Consider the following 13,663-nt stretch of genomic DNA (forward strand, 5'->3'; position numbering starts at 1 on the left):
TAAGTTTAACTACACTGAAGAATTCTAAAGAAGATTACCTAGATCTAACAACCAATAATCATGATGATTTACGATGAACAATCATCTTTTGATTAACTTTTTAAGACTATTCATCAATTAATTTAGACCTGGCCCTCGTTTAACACGGGAGTTACAAAAATCGTCGTTATTAAAAATTGTCTAATTTTACTGCTTACATTGTTTTTAGTTAAAAGATTTTAATCTGCAAATGCTTGTAATATATAGTCCTTGAATAGAGTATATATCTTTCAACCAATCCTGCATGTCATCGATTGTCTGATCTTCGAATTTTACAGCAATAACTATAGATCGATTACGTTGCTAGAAGATAGGATATAGAAGGTATAGGTATACATCATTTCAAGAATAGCAAAACCATTTGAAAACGTATTTTATATCTAAATCCATATATACAATCGTGTAAGATTGAAGCTTAAGGGCTTTTTAAAGGAGAGCAAGTTTGCAAATTTTGTAAGTTAATGAGTTAACAAAAGATAGCCCCAGAAAGGGCCAGACGTATTTGCCTAATATCTATTCATTCTATATGTAAAAAGTCTAAAAGGGCCTTGCTGATTTCTAAATGAAGCTTTAGTTGATTATATTAATAAATACACTAATCACTTAAATAGTGCTAAGAACAATTCATAAAAGAAGTAATCTAATATTTGACATAGTAGAGAGTAACTCATTGTCGTTACCTAACGAAAAGGCATTTCTCGTTTTTTTTTATGGTTGAATAAACAGGTAGGCGTTGATCCAGTAAAAACATTTTGGCAATTTACCTTTACCTTATTCAAATGTATAAAAACAAGAGAGTGGGAGGTCACTACATATGCATGACTGTAAAAGCCATCCAAATCCATTCCATGTCATGCCAAAAGCAAACCATTTGCCCTTTTCCTTGACCTCCTCCTCTCTTTCTTTCGCATGCAGTGTTAACAAGCCAAGTCAATATATTTCAATGTCCTACCAAAAGCATATTCATTAATCTTTCAACCGCATGTGCTGTATATATGTATGTGAGTGAGAAAGACCCACCACCGGTCAGGCAGCTTCAGCAGCCAACGTCCACATCAACATGATACTCACTCGGTTGGTGCTACTTGTTGCAAGCAAACACCTTTCCTTGGCCTGGCCACATCATCATATCTTCTTACCTTTTATTATGCGATTTGCATAGCGTTTAGCTTGCCACTTGGCTATCGCATATTAATATTTTAGTAGTCGTCGCTATCCTTTTATGCCATGTTCGGTTACACATCATCTCGAAGCCAGGGCCAGGTCGAGCCATTTGGTTACGGTAGCCACAAGGCACTCTGTCTCTGACATGGAAATCTTTTTTGTGGCTAACAAGTCCTGCAGTTGGTCCAACTTAACTGATAAATGATATTCCATACAATTTCTGACTCGATATGCATAGAGTTCTCCCGTCCATTAATAAATGTTCATTGTCTGCTGTTGATTCTGTTGATTCCAGAGAAAAGAAAATAAAAAAACCGAAATTCAAACATTCATTGTTGTGTGAAATTCAATCATTTTGGTTGTCTTAGACATAGATTTGATTCTATCTATGAGTTAAAAGTTCGAAAAAGTATCTACTAGTTGCTTAATCTCTGCCTCAAGTGGTAAAAGACTTTCACGAATTTGCCACAGAAGATGATGGATTATTGTTACGTGTTGCCAGGCCGGTAACAAGGATGCAGCCAAAAGGACAGACAGAACACACATATACCACACAGCACACAGCACACACAGCACACACAACATCCGAGACCTCATTAATCCTGACGGCATAAGGGAGCCCTTGCCACACCACGACTCATTTGTGCTAAAAACTTTGCGGCTTGATAAATTGCCCCAGCATACACACACACACAACATACACACCGCCCAGCTTCCGCTCTTCTTTCCCATCCTTTACCATCTACCTATGACTGGAGGCTGTAAATCTCTATAGACCATGTGGAGATGCCACTTTTTACCACTGTCTTTCAACTTTTGCGATAGATAAACACTTAACACGTTTTTGCCAGTGATTTAAATGTTGTTGTTCCCATCTTCCGTCTCTCACACCTCGCCACTGACTTTCTTTATTTGCCAGCCATTCAATCACTTTTTTGCTGCTAACCTGAAACAGCAGCTCCTTTTGGTACTTTTTTGAATATGCAAATACTTGTGAGTGGCATTTTTTGTTTGGTGCGTTTTGCATTGTGACGGCTGCCTGACTGTTTGTCTGTCTGTCTTTCGGTCTCTCTGTCTGTTTGTCTGTCACGTTATTTTGAAAATTTATTTTTGTTTGCATTGTGCAAATGTCACGTTTCCGTGTTGATTATTAAATGCTACTGCTTTCTGCGTAGAAGGCAATAAAGGACTTCAAATTAAAGTTGAAATACTAGAAAATAAATATTTTACTTAGAAACTTTGCAAATACAGTTCAATCGCTCTCACTTTCGGTAAGAGAACTTTCCTCTTCGGTTTCGCTTGATTCATTCTCTGAATCGGTTGAACAGGGTGAAGTACTTGCAGTACTTGCAATGGAATCAGTTTCCGAAGGATCATCATCAGATGAAGCAATAGATGATTCCTCATTACTTTCCGACTCATCTTCACTTTCTTCATCTTTGACGCTCTGTTCTTGTTCTTTCTGTTTCTTCTGCTCAAAAGCCAATTGAATTTTCTGGCTATAAAATGTTTGAATATCATACAATTCCTTGATTAGAGCATTTCTCTCCATGGTATGATATTCCCTCTGCTGATGGCATTCCGTCTTTAGTTCACTGTTCTCTGCTTGCAAACGAAACATTTCACCCAAGATCTCGTGCTGCTTATCCACTATGGTGGTAACAAGCTGCTCCAAACTCTCTATGGTCACCTCATACTCGAAGAGTTTTTTTTTCAATAACCAATTCTCGGCACAAGTACGAGCCAAATCACTTGCATCGAGAATTTTCACAACTTTTGAATCGTCTGAATTTGCTTCGGGACTAAAAATAAAAGGTTTTAGTTGGAAAATAAGTTAAGAATTTAGTATATTTACTTATCCTCTGTATCATCATTTGAAGTTACAGGATATATATGCATTTTTTGGCCGGCTTCCGTTGTTGTATTCAAATATTGGCATAAGCAAGACATATTTTATTATACTATTTTTGTTTTATTATTTCATAAGATACTAATATATGATATTGTAAGTATAAGTTAGTCTAGTCCAAGACAAAGCTTGCTACGTTTTGTTGCCATAATCCAGTTTTTCTAATTTACTCACAATTTTACTTATCCTTATAATTCCCAACTAGTTTTAGCTTTGAAAATGTACTATGGGGACTGCTTTTTTGGGATTCTTTAACAAAGTCTGCTGATCTTGGTTCTCCTTTTCATCCTGCTTACCTTAAGATGGCTTTGAGAAGATTGACCTGTTCAAAATATTGACCTCTGTGACCTTCTTCGTAAACTAAAAATGAAATTACTTACTATTTTCTATTTTCGCCTCATCTAATCTAGTTTTTCTAATTTACTCACAATTTTACTTTATCCTTATAATTCCCAACTAGTTTTAGCTTTGAAGATTTACTATAGCCACTGCTTGTTTGGAATTCTTTAGCAGTCTGCTAATCTTGGTGATCCTTAAAATAGTTTTTCAACCTTCTTACCTTGTTAAGTTGGCTTTGAGAAGATTGACACATTCAGAATTGACCTTCCTTGTAAACTAAAAAGAAACTACTTACAATTTTCTAAAGAAAATTAAAGCCTTGTATAGCGTCAAATATGAAATTTCTAGAAGCTAAATATTCTAACTAACTATTCAATAGTATCTATTAAACGATACCACAGACCACCGCCACCTCAAAGGAGCAGTTCACTCACTCCTCTAGCACATTTCATGTCACTGTGAAAACAGTTTACGACTTGACATTTTCACACTTTGTTGGCAACGTTTTTGAATGCTTGCAACTTGCAACCACCAACTCATTTCACCCTGCCGCCTGTCGAAGGAGAAGAAGCACATCCTTTGCTACTGACAGCAACCCAAGTCCTGTCTGGGATCTAGGATCTGTAATGTGCAAATGTGTGTTGTAACTAAGTGTATGTGTGTGTGTGTGTGTGTGTGTGTGAGTGTTCGCCTCAGTGGGATTCAAGTGCAAAATTGGTTTAAGTGTTTGCTAAATTGGCAGCAAAATGGCTTTTTCAATTTCAACTACTTGCTACTCAACCATGCCATAAAAACTAAAACGTTGGGCAACAAGTTGCAATTGATATTTGGTTTAGTTAAGTTTACTTTTCGGTTGGTTTAAAATAAGGCAACAAAAAGTCTTTCCGACTACCAGGTAGTTAATAAAAGACATAAATAAATGCCCGCCATGGTCAGCCACTCCCTCAGTACATTTCACACGCTTATGGACGACACTAAATGATCCAAGGAAACCCATCGAACGGCCGATAGTCCGCCTCACACATATCATTTATAGCCGCGATAATCATGGCTTACACTTACAAGAAGGCAGTCAGGCAGGCAGGCAGGCATCCGGCACAACAACACACACGTGGGCATTGTACACACGTTGTTTATACCAGAGTTCCATTGCCATTTCAAGTGGAAACTTAATCGTGATGCCTAAACAACGCCAAATTACATACCAGAGGGCGCTACGCAATCCATGTTAACATAAATTTCTTGCGCCTCCTCAGTTAAGACAGAGACAGAAAGACTAAGAATGAGCAAGCGAGAGAGAGAGAGAGAAAGAGAGAGAGACTCAACCTCTAAACGTTCAACTTTAAACTAGGCAACTGCAACACATGCAAGAGCACATTTAAAAAGGCATAAGTCATACGTGGCTAATAAATTGATTTGCTAAAGTGGATTAGAGTTCATTGCTATGCGATTTACAGGGTGCTTCAATTGAAGGTAAAGAATTTTTTAGAAGTAATACTAAAAGTTAAGTCATTCGAAGTGAAGTTGAATGAAACGAAATAGGTCATCAAGTCCATTTGAATTGATTGAATGATCAATTAATGTACCCGCAAAATAAATTGTACTTGACCGCATCTAGAACTGTGAAAAGGCGGATTTTTACCCCTTAAAGTATGCAATATGCTGTAAAAGTATTCATTATTTGCCACAAAATGATAATATTTGTACGCCTAATAACTTTTTTATCCATAGAATATACCAAAACTTCTTTCAGGATCCTTTGCGCTGATCTGTAATCTGCTTAGAGTCGTCTTTGGTATTGATTTTTTTTAAAGTCAACATTTTGATCTCTCAAATTTCAAATGTATCTCAAATTTCAAATGTATCGCAAATTTCAAAGTTATACCTATCGAATAGCCCTACTTTAAAGCCAAAAAACCATTCCCAATCAAGAAGCGACTAAAAAGTTTTAAATCAGCTCATAACTATTATGATTTTTGTCTTTGCTTCTTCCAATCGAACACCCAGTAAACGCATTGGAACGTTTTCATAGTTTGGATGGGCAACTATTTTTGGCTCTTGCCACATAGTTATATGTGCAAACCCTTTTTCTGCCAAACGGAAACATGAGAATACTCACACCGATTGACGGCAGCAGCATCGGGTATACCCCCAAATCGCACTCCACACTAACACACGGGGACGAAGCAGACTGACTTTAAAATCGGCTGGCATGAGTAAACCAAAAAGTAAAGAAAAAGTTGAAACGAAACGCTTAAAATGCCAGTTTGAAGTCTATTATTTGCTGGACACGAGCATATATTGATTGCATCGCAGCGTCCAGAGAGATTCCGAGACTGAGGCGGGAGAAAAGCAAATTGCTTCAACAAATACAAGACAAAACGGCCCATCCTGGAGGGGGAGACGGAGGCCGCAATAAGTCGGGGGGCGGTGGTTTGCGAGGCTAAATCACATGGTAATGGTAACATAAACCGCGAAGAAAAGAAAAAAAAAACCAAAAGCCAGTTGCTGGCAAAAAACTCGTTTGTTCGGCGGCGCAAAGTGCAGGTCCAGTGGTCTATGACGGTCTATGGCGGTCTATGGCGGTCTATGTGCCTAGTGCATAGTCACTTCGTGTAGTGCAGCATTTAGCGTCTTGATCGGTTTATCACCGATTAATTAGAGTTTGATAAATACGCGCACGCCGTGAGTAAATAAATCATGCAGTGCAACCAGCTAAAGCTCTAACCCTCCCCCTCCCCCAGCATCCCCCTCTCTCTAGGGTGTATGAATATTCTCTTTCCAATTTGCATATACCCGAAAAAAAAACAAAAATATTCTTTCCTTTTTGATATTTCACCGCACATTTTCTAAACAAAAGGTAAACTTGACGCGGAGTCTGGGAACTTGTGCAAGAGTGCAAAAATATCTTTGAACATTTTGGTCTCTCTTTCTCCCTCTCTGTATCTATTTTTTTTCTCTCTCTCTCTCTCTCTCTATCCTCTGTGTGAGCATTAATTATGAAAGGGTACAAAGAATCCTTTGAGATGGGCTGACGATGACGATGACGACCCTGAGCGTGAAGGAGTAGCTAATTTTTTGGGTTTTTTTTTTTTGGGTAGTACTTTTGAATTTCTACGCTGACTGCCTATGAATGTGAATAAAAATTCTTGTTGTTTAATTTTTTACACTTCAGTTTTATGCACAGATTTAAGATAGGTAAAAACCAAAAAAAAACATTCTTCTTTCACTCCACGTGGCACTTCAATCAGACCGGGGCCTTCCCTCAAATTATATCATGAAAATTATGTGATAGCTTTTAATTATCTTGCACATTTTCAGCCACATAACGAGTTTTTTTGCCTTTTTAAGGTGGAAATTGAAATGCCAAATTTATGGCATGAAAAACCAAAGGTCATTACCCTTAGGGCAAAATGCTTTACCTTTTTTTCTATAAAAACAAAAGAAAAGAAAAGATGTTCTTACATTGAAAGGAAACACACTTAAAGTCCTTGATTTATGCAGAATTGTTTACTTGTTTATTCTTTCATATTTTCAAATGCTTAAGCATAAGCAAAATTTGCAATTTGTGGGCCCAAAAATTTAATATATATAACCCACTTCAATGTATGAGACTAATATTTTGGGGGAAATACGTATTCCTTCTCTTTAAGTAAACTTGAAAGAAATTAAACAAGGTTCTTTATAGAAACCTAGTACTCAAAACTATTCTAAGAAGGGGAACTTCAGTTATGCGAATCACCGATTTGGATGAATTTTGGATATGTTGTGGAATACCCCCCAAATCGGTGATTCGCATACCTGAAGTTCACCTTGTTAGAAGTATATATTACTAAGTACATATACTTAAATTAATATGGACAATTGTAAAACTAGCTCCACAGTATTTCAATTCATATGCTGTGCTTGTTTTAAATTACTCTGTCTGCAGGACTATTTAAAAGCAAGATGAATGATGAAGTTTAATGACCATTTTTTGGTTTTTATTTTTGTTTCTTTGTTTGCGACAAAAAAATCCATAATGCTTGGTGCAAGGATATGAAAAGAACTGTTAGAATGAGGCTATTATTATTTGTATTTGACTACTCGGCACTATGATTATTGCTACCTTTTTGCTCTTGCCTCCGCTCTATTCTTTTTGGCACAAACGTCTTTTATTCTTGCCCATGGCACTGGCAAAAATGTTGACCACTTTCTGCTTGGCAGAGCTTTTCACTCCACTTCAATCTCCCTTAGAACCGACGAGCATTTCTACATTTTTGTCGTTGAGCAAAAATTATGCTCAAGATATCTTCTTGGACTTGGATTGTTGTTGTTGTTAGTCTCAAACTGAAAAGTATTTGCGGTTTTTTTCACATCCTTTTGCGCAATTATTCAGATTTCAATATTACACAAAGCGTCATCATCATCATCATCATAATCATCATCATCCTCGTCGTCGTCGTACTCATCGTCGTCATAAACAAAAGCGACATTTCTTAAGGTCCTTCTCAGGGCAACGACTAGGACTAGATGACCATGTGGGGGTGGGGGTGGGGGAAGGGTGAGTGTGAGTGTGGCCAAGAAACTATTGTGGAAAACATGATTATTATTTCTATTATTTGTATATGAACGCAGGAATTTTGTTGTTGCCAAGTTGAAGGGCTTTTGGGTGTCCAGCAGCCCAAACCACAAAGATTGTAAATCAAGAATAGGAAATTATTTTCATTGGTTTTAGAATTTGTTTTGCTCATAGCTGCATAGTTCAAGATACAGACACACATTTTATATATCTTAAATTTTAAATTTTTCTCTTATTAAATTTGACTTAATTAAATGAATCCCGAGGCAATACTCCAAAAGACACGCATCAAATCATTTTCCAAACAATCAAATCAGACACCCCTCTATCTCACCGCACTCGTTGACATTTATCAAGAAAACTTCGACAGTCAAAAAACAAGCAATTTAACATTCATAAGCCCAACTCTTAGAACCCCTCGACTCCATTAGCTGGGAAAATCTAAGCGAAACCCGCAAGAACACACACAAAGCAAAAACCTAATAAGCTAAAATTTGGAAAATTGGCAAATGTTTGCCATAGGGAGAGAGAGAGTGAAACGACAATTTTCCACCCTCGCACTTGCAAAATATAAAAAAATCCACAAACAAGTGCAAATTTTCCACTTCACCCACATTGTAGGAAAATCGCTTGACACGTGACAATTGTTTTCAAGAGTGCGGGGGAAGGGAATGAAAAGTCGTGTGTGAAAAGAAGTTGGCAATTTCCCTCAGACAGAACGCGTGTAACACTTTGCAGTCAAGTGTGTAATTTGCGGGTTTCGCATAGGTTTAAATATCTCTAAATGGATTAGTGCATTTCAAAGATACTTATTTCAGATTATTTCTTGAATAATTTATCTAAAGTGGAAATCTATATATAAATTTATTTCTTGATTTTTGCAGACAATTAAAAATAGAATCAGACATTTTTCTCATATCCTGTGCAAGCTTATGAAAATATGCACTCGTAAAAATAACTCAAGTAAAGGAAATTACAGAGAGCCTAGACAAAAAAAATACAAGAGACAAGGAGACCAACCACTCCTCCTCCTCACTCCTCCCTCGTCTCAGCATCAAATTATGAAATAGGTAAAAGCGCACTTCATGCATTAAAACCTTTTAATTTGCTAAATCGCCTTGCCAGACATTTTGCTTGCTGCTGCCAGGAAGATTATATAGGGAGTTTGAAGTTGCGGGCAGGAAACGGTTGCGGATGAGGATGCGGATGCCAGGAGTCCGTGTGCATTTTTGAGATTTGCAGACGCCTAAAAGGGAAGGCAAAAAGCATTGCCTAGGCCCACACATAGACACTTGGATATTTCTTCTTTACGTTTTTTCTTTTTATTTTTGCTCCTGAACCTGGGCAAAAGTTGTGCAAACACTTGAAGTACAATTCTGTTTCCCTATCCCTCCTCAATTTTCTAAAGGGAAAGGCAATAATTTTCACTTGTTTGACTAGAGCAGGGAAATCAGGAAAAAGCAGAAACAGCCGTCGTCGTCGGAGTCATCGTCGTAGTCGTAGTCGTCTGGCTTAACTCGTACTTTTTAGATTTGTGTATACTTATTCTTTTGGTTTTTCATTTATTTTGTCGAAAAAATGAAATTGTTGTAGTTGCTGTTGTTGTTGTTGTTGGTTTGGTTGTTTCCAGACGCTCTTGAAAGGATGCAGTGAAGCACATGAAAGTGGAACGATGATTTAATACAATTCAGTAATACAATTTTAATTTAATAATCTTTACAATCTGAGCAAAGAGTCAAGCAATTTGAAAATTTTCAGTTTTAAAGCCTCCTAAAAGTAGGCAGCACTTAAAGATTGTCTCATGCTTCAAAGTAATTAAACTAAATTTCCAATTCCAATTCACTTCATCTCTCATTTAGTGTGTCGTGTCCATGGTAATCAAGTATTGTCATTGCATGACTCTACAGAAGAAGAAAAATTCTACCCCCACTCCCCACCACACCCACCAAGCCATTGAATGGGATGCGAAAACGAAATTAAGCAAAGTCTACGTAGTATTTTAATTTAATTGACAGTTCGCGGACGTAGTAAGTTTCATCCCTAGAAATTCTCTTTTACCCACCTGGAAACAAGGACTCTCTAGTCATTAAAAGCATATTATATACATGCATAGATAGAATGAATGTCTGCATTTATTTTGTCGATTCATTACAAATTATTTGCAAGGCGAAAAAAAAGAGAACAAGAAACGAAAATAAATTGCAAACTCATTTACTGCGTGAAAATCGACCAAGTTCTTATTTAAATTCAATGTTAAGCCAGAAAATCACAAAAAATCAGTGAAGCAGGAGATAGAGATAAAGTGTGAGGAAGAGGGAGAGAGAGGGGAGAATGTGCAGGCAAGAAAGTTTGTTTTAACAATTTTTCTACTTTTTTTTTGGTTTCTTATATCGAGGATAGAGAAGCGCCTAGAGATTACTCGTTGAGTTTTGTGTCTCGTCTTGGTCTTGGTCCTGTGGCTTTCCCTGTGTCTGTCAGCCGCTTGGCACTCAATTTAAATTTGTCTCTATGGAGATTTGGCGACTTTTCATCATGATGTTAGCAATGTTGATGATTCTCAGTGTTTCAGTGTTTTGTTTCTCAAGTGTTTCCCCCCGGCTCGGGTCTATAGCAATCGATAGTAATCACGTTGTGATCAAAGATAAGTTTAACTTGATTCAATTATGGCTAAATATTTGTACTGCATTTACATTAAATAGGCTCTTTAACAAGGTCTTTTACAAAATGCACTCAAACAGAAAGTATAGCAAAAACAAAAAAATATAAAAGAACAGAAAATTACCCAAAAATGAAGCTAATTTTATGCACAACATACCACAAAAATTAATGATGAAAAAAATAAAATGAACAAAAAACAAACACCAAAAAAAAAAAACACGAATAATTGAATTACCGACCAAAGATTTTAATTTTTTTAGGACGATTCCGACTGCTAGAGTTACCCTGTAAAATAATCTTAAGGACAGATTTTTAACGTTTTAATATATTAGATCATGTAGGGAACTTTTTCTAGGGTGTCCGAAAAGTTTTTTCCTTGAAAAGTTTAAAAAACAAAGATTTACTTTTAATATGAATATGAATAGAAAATTAGACAACAAAAATGAAAGTATAGTCAGGGTTAGGAATTGGGGTCTCAAAGCTGGACACTTTTAAAAATCTCCAAGGATAAAACATGTTTTGGATATGATTCGGTATTATATTATATAAACTTATATCTTTTGTGGTGGTATGTATTTTGCTTTTATTGCTTTTCCTGCAATGTGTCTTGACAGGAATGAAGCCTTTTTAGGTCCGATGTTTTTTAAAACTCGTGTTTTTACTACTTTCACATTGGAGTATGTGGAAAAAAGGGAAAATTCTCATTTCCGAAGTTCGTTGTGGGTCGAAAAGTTTATATATTAAAAGAAAACATACCGCGAGTGCAGAAAACTAGCTTTAATGGTATATTATAAGATATTCCCAATAGACCACTCTGAAGACTTTGTACGTATATTTGTGGTCAAATGGTTCTGGTTAAACTTTAACTGTGGCTGGTCTATCTGAACTTTGTAGTATTTCAAGGATCTGCTATAATTGCAATTCAGTTAATATAGAAACAAGAAAAATATACTCTTCTGGTCTCCTTTTTGCAGGGTATTAAAAGGAAAAGTAGAAAATGAATGCGACACGCGACCGAAAGCGGCGGACGATATAAAAACGCGCGACGCACTTCAAAAATAAATAATAAAAAGTGCCCCAAGAAAAAAAAAATAATACAAAATAAAATACACCCAAAAATACAAAACGAAAAGAGCGAAAAAAAAATAAACGCAAGTGAAAATAAAACACAGACACTAGACATGTGCATTAAATGTTTAACATGATTTTTCACTCATTACCAGAAAAACGAAAACCAAGAAACGCAAAAACCGCAGAAAAAATCCCCTCTACCAGGAGTTAGATGGTGGAGGAGGATGATGAGGGGGGTGTTGGATGGCATGTGGTTTGTGTTTTTGTCATAATTTATGCACATTTTTTGAATTGCGAGGGAGAGTGGGTGAATGGGTGAGTGAGTGAGAGCAGAAGTGTGTGTGGCCAAGTGTTAATTTTGAGAAATGTGCGAAAAACAGCTAAAACAAAAAACAAAAAAAAAGAACGCGCAAAAAAAACGCATGTCTGTGAAGGCAACGAAGCGTGCTGCAGTTCGTTGACTGCCCTGACGCGTTTAAACGTTGCCATAGCTCGTTTCCATTTCCATTTCCCATGGTCCACTAACCAACAGCAACAGCAGCAACAGCATCGTAATGATGAAATCCCTTGGAAACGCAATCGCTGCAGCAGCCAAAGTGCAGATACAAGGAATGTGACTCGACTACCGAAACTCCAAAAACATCAAAAACTAAACAAATCGACCAAAAAACCCGAAAAAGGGAAACAAACAGCAACAACAACAACAACAAAATTCATAAAACTGAGCCCATAATTCATATGCGCCACAAAGTCTGGAGCAATCAAAATGCCAAAAAGGTACGAGAAGGCATTTGATTTGCTAAAGTGAAACCGAATTCAAAGTGCACTTTAAATTAAATGAAAACCAAAAACAAAAATAAATAGATTAGATATTATTAAAGCACATTTTTAGGGACTATGGACTTTTGGGTATAGAAAGTATTCAACTATAGCATGACTGAAATGTTATAATATAGACAAGTGAATCGAGAAGTTTATGGCTAATTTTCAGTATGTTATAATAGGTATAGACAAGTGAACCAAAAAGGTTATAGCTTATTTTCAGTCTTTCATATTTCCATTAGTTTTTTAGGATAGATAAACAAACCTTAAATGAGTCAACCAAAGCGTCTTTTTCGCGTTCGATTGAAACAAGTAACCGAAAATTATATAGATACAGTAGAAAATCGGTTATATAGTTCTCGGTTATCAGAGACTTTGACTTTTTTGAGATCAAAGGAAGCGTTGATACTTAAAATTGTATAAATATAGCACCAAGCATTAGTTTACAAATCATCAGAAAAGGAAGAAAAGGAAAGATATTTGTATCAAGTTTTTTGCAGTAATGACAACCAATAGAGAAAAGGCCTAAAGAAGAAGTTTAAACCTCATTATCGATGTTTTTTTACTTCTAGAAAAAAGTAACAGTGAAACTTCTCCCAACTCCCTTAAAGAGGTCCTTGTAATCCCAGTTATCCCTCATAAACGACGCCCACTCCCCAAAGTTCCACTGTAAAACTATTTGTAGCTAAAAGAATACAAGATTTGTTAACATATCTTAAACATATCTACTTTATAAAGAGTATCCATCGTATAGAGTAACGGTTGTTAAGGTATATACTGAGTCTCCTCTGCACAAGTCCAAACATAATTACAGGCTGTCCGCAGTGGCTAATGCAAACAAACATGGGATTATGAGTCTGCTGCCTGAAAGCAGCAAAGATCCATGAATCGAATTTTGTTGGCAAATTGATGATGAGGCAGACAGACTCCTTCCCCTTTTCGGTCTTTCGGCTTGGAGACCTGACCCATAACAAGTAGCTGGCGAAATGTTAAAAAATTGGAGCTCGAGCCTCTAGTACGTGCGTTGAAATGTTGGATGGATGGTCGATGGATGGATGGATGGATGGGCTAGTCGAACGATCGAACGGATTGTAGTGCAG

General features: G+C 36.7%; 1 protein-coding gene across 1 annotated transcript; it reads right to left on the minus strand.

The window, feature by feature from the left end:
* Positions 1-2,399: 2,399 nt before the first annotated feature.
* Positions 2,400-3,252, minus strand: LOC6640161 (glutamic acid-rich protein). Its single transcript, XM_023174869.2, has 2 exons — positions 3,059-3,252; positions 2,400-3,005 (listed from the first exon to the last, which is right to left on the minus strand). The coding sequence occupies exons 1-2, from the start codon at positions 3,151-3,153 to the stop codon at positions 2,456-2,458; spliced, it is 645 nt and encodes a 214-aa protein (XP_023030637.2). The 5' UTR covers positions 3,154-3,252; the 3' UTR covers positions 2,400-2,455.
* Positions 3,253-13,663: the final 10,411 nt, after the last annotated feature.

Source organism: Drosophila willistoni (assembly GCF_018902025.1).
Source record: "Drosophila willistoni isolate 14030-0811.24 chromosome 2L unlocalized genomic scaffold, UCI_dwil_1.1 Seg196, whole genome shotgun sequence".
In the NCBI taxonomy this organism is placed as follows: domain Eukaryota; kingdom Metazoa; phylum Arthropoda; class Insecta; order Diptera; family Drosophilidae; genus Drosophila; species Drosophila willistoni.

Coding starts and splice junctions, on each gene's coding strand:
- LOC6640161 (XM_023174869.2), bottom strand. CDS start 3,153: ATGTCTTGCTTATGCCAATATTTGAATACAACAACGGAAGCCGGCCAA. Junction 3,006..3,058: donor AATGATGATACAGAGGATAA/GTAAATATACTA, acceptor TTTTATTTTTAG/TCCCGAAGCAAATTCAGACG.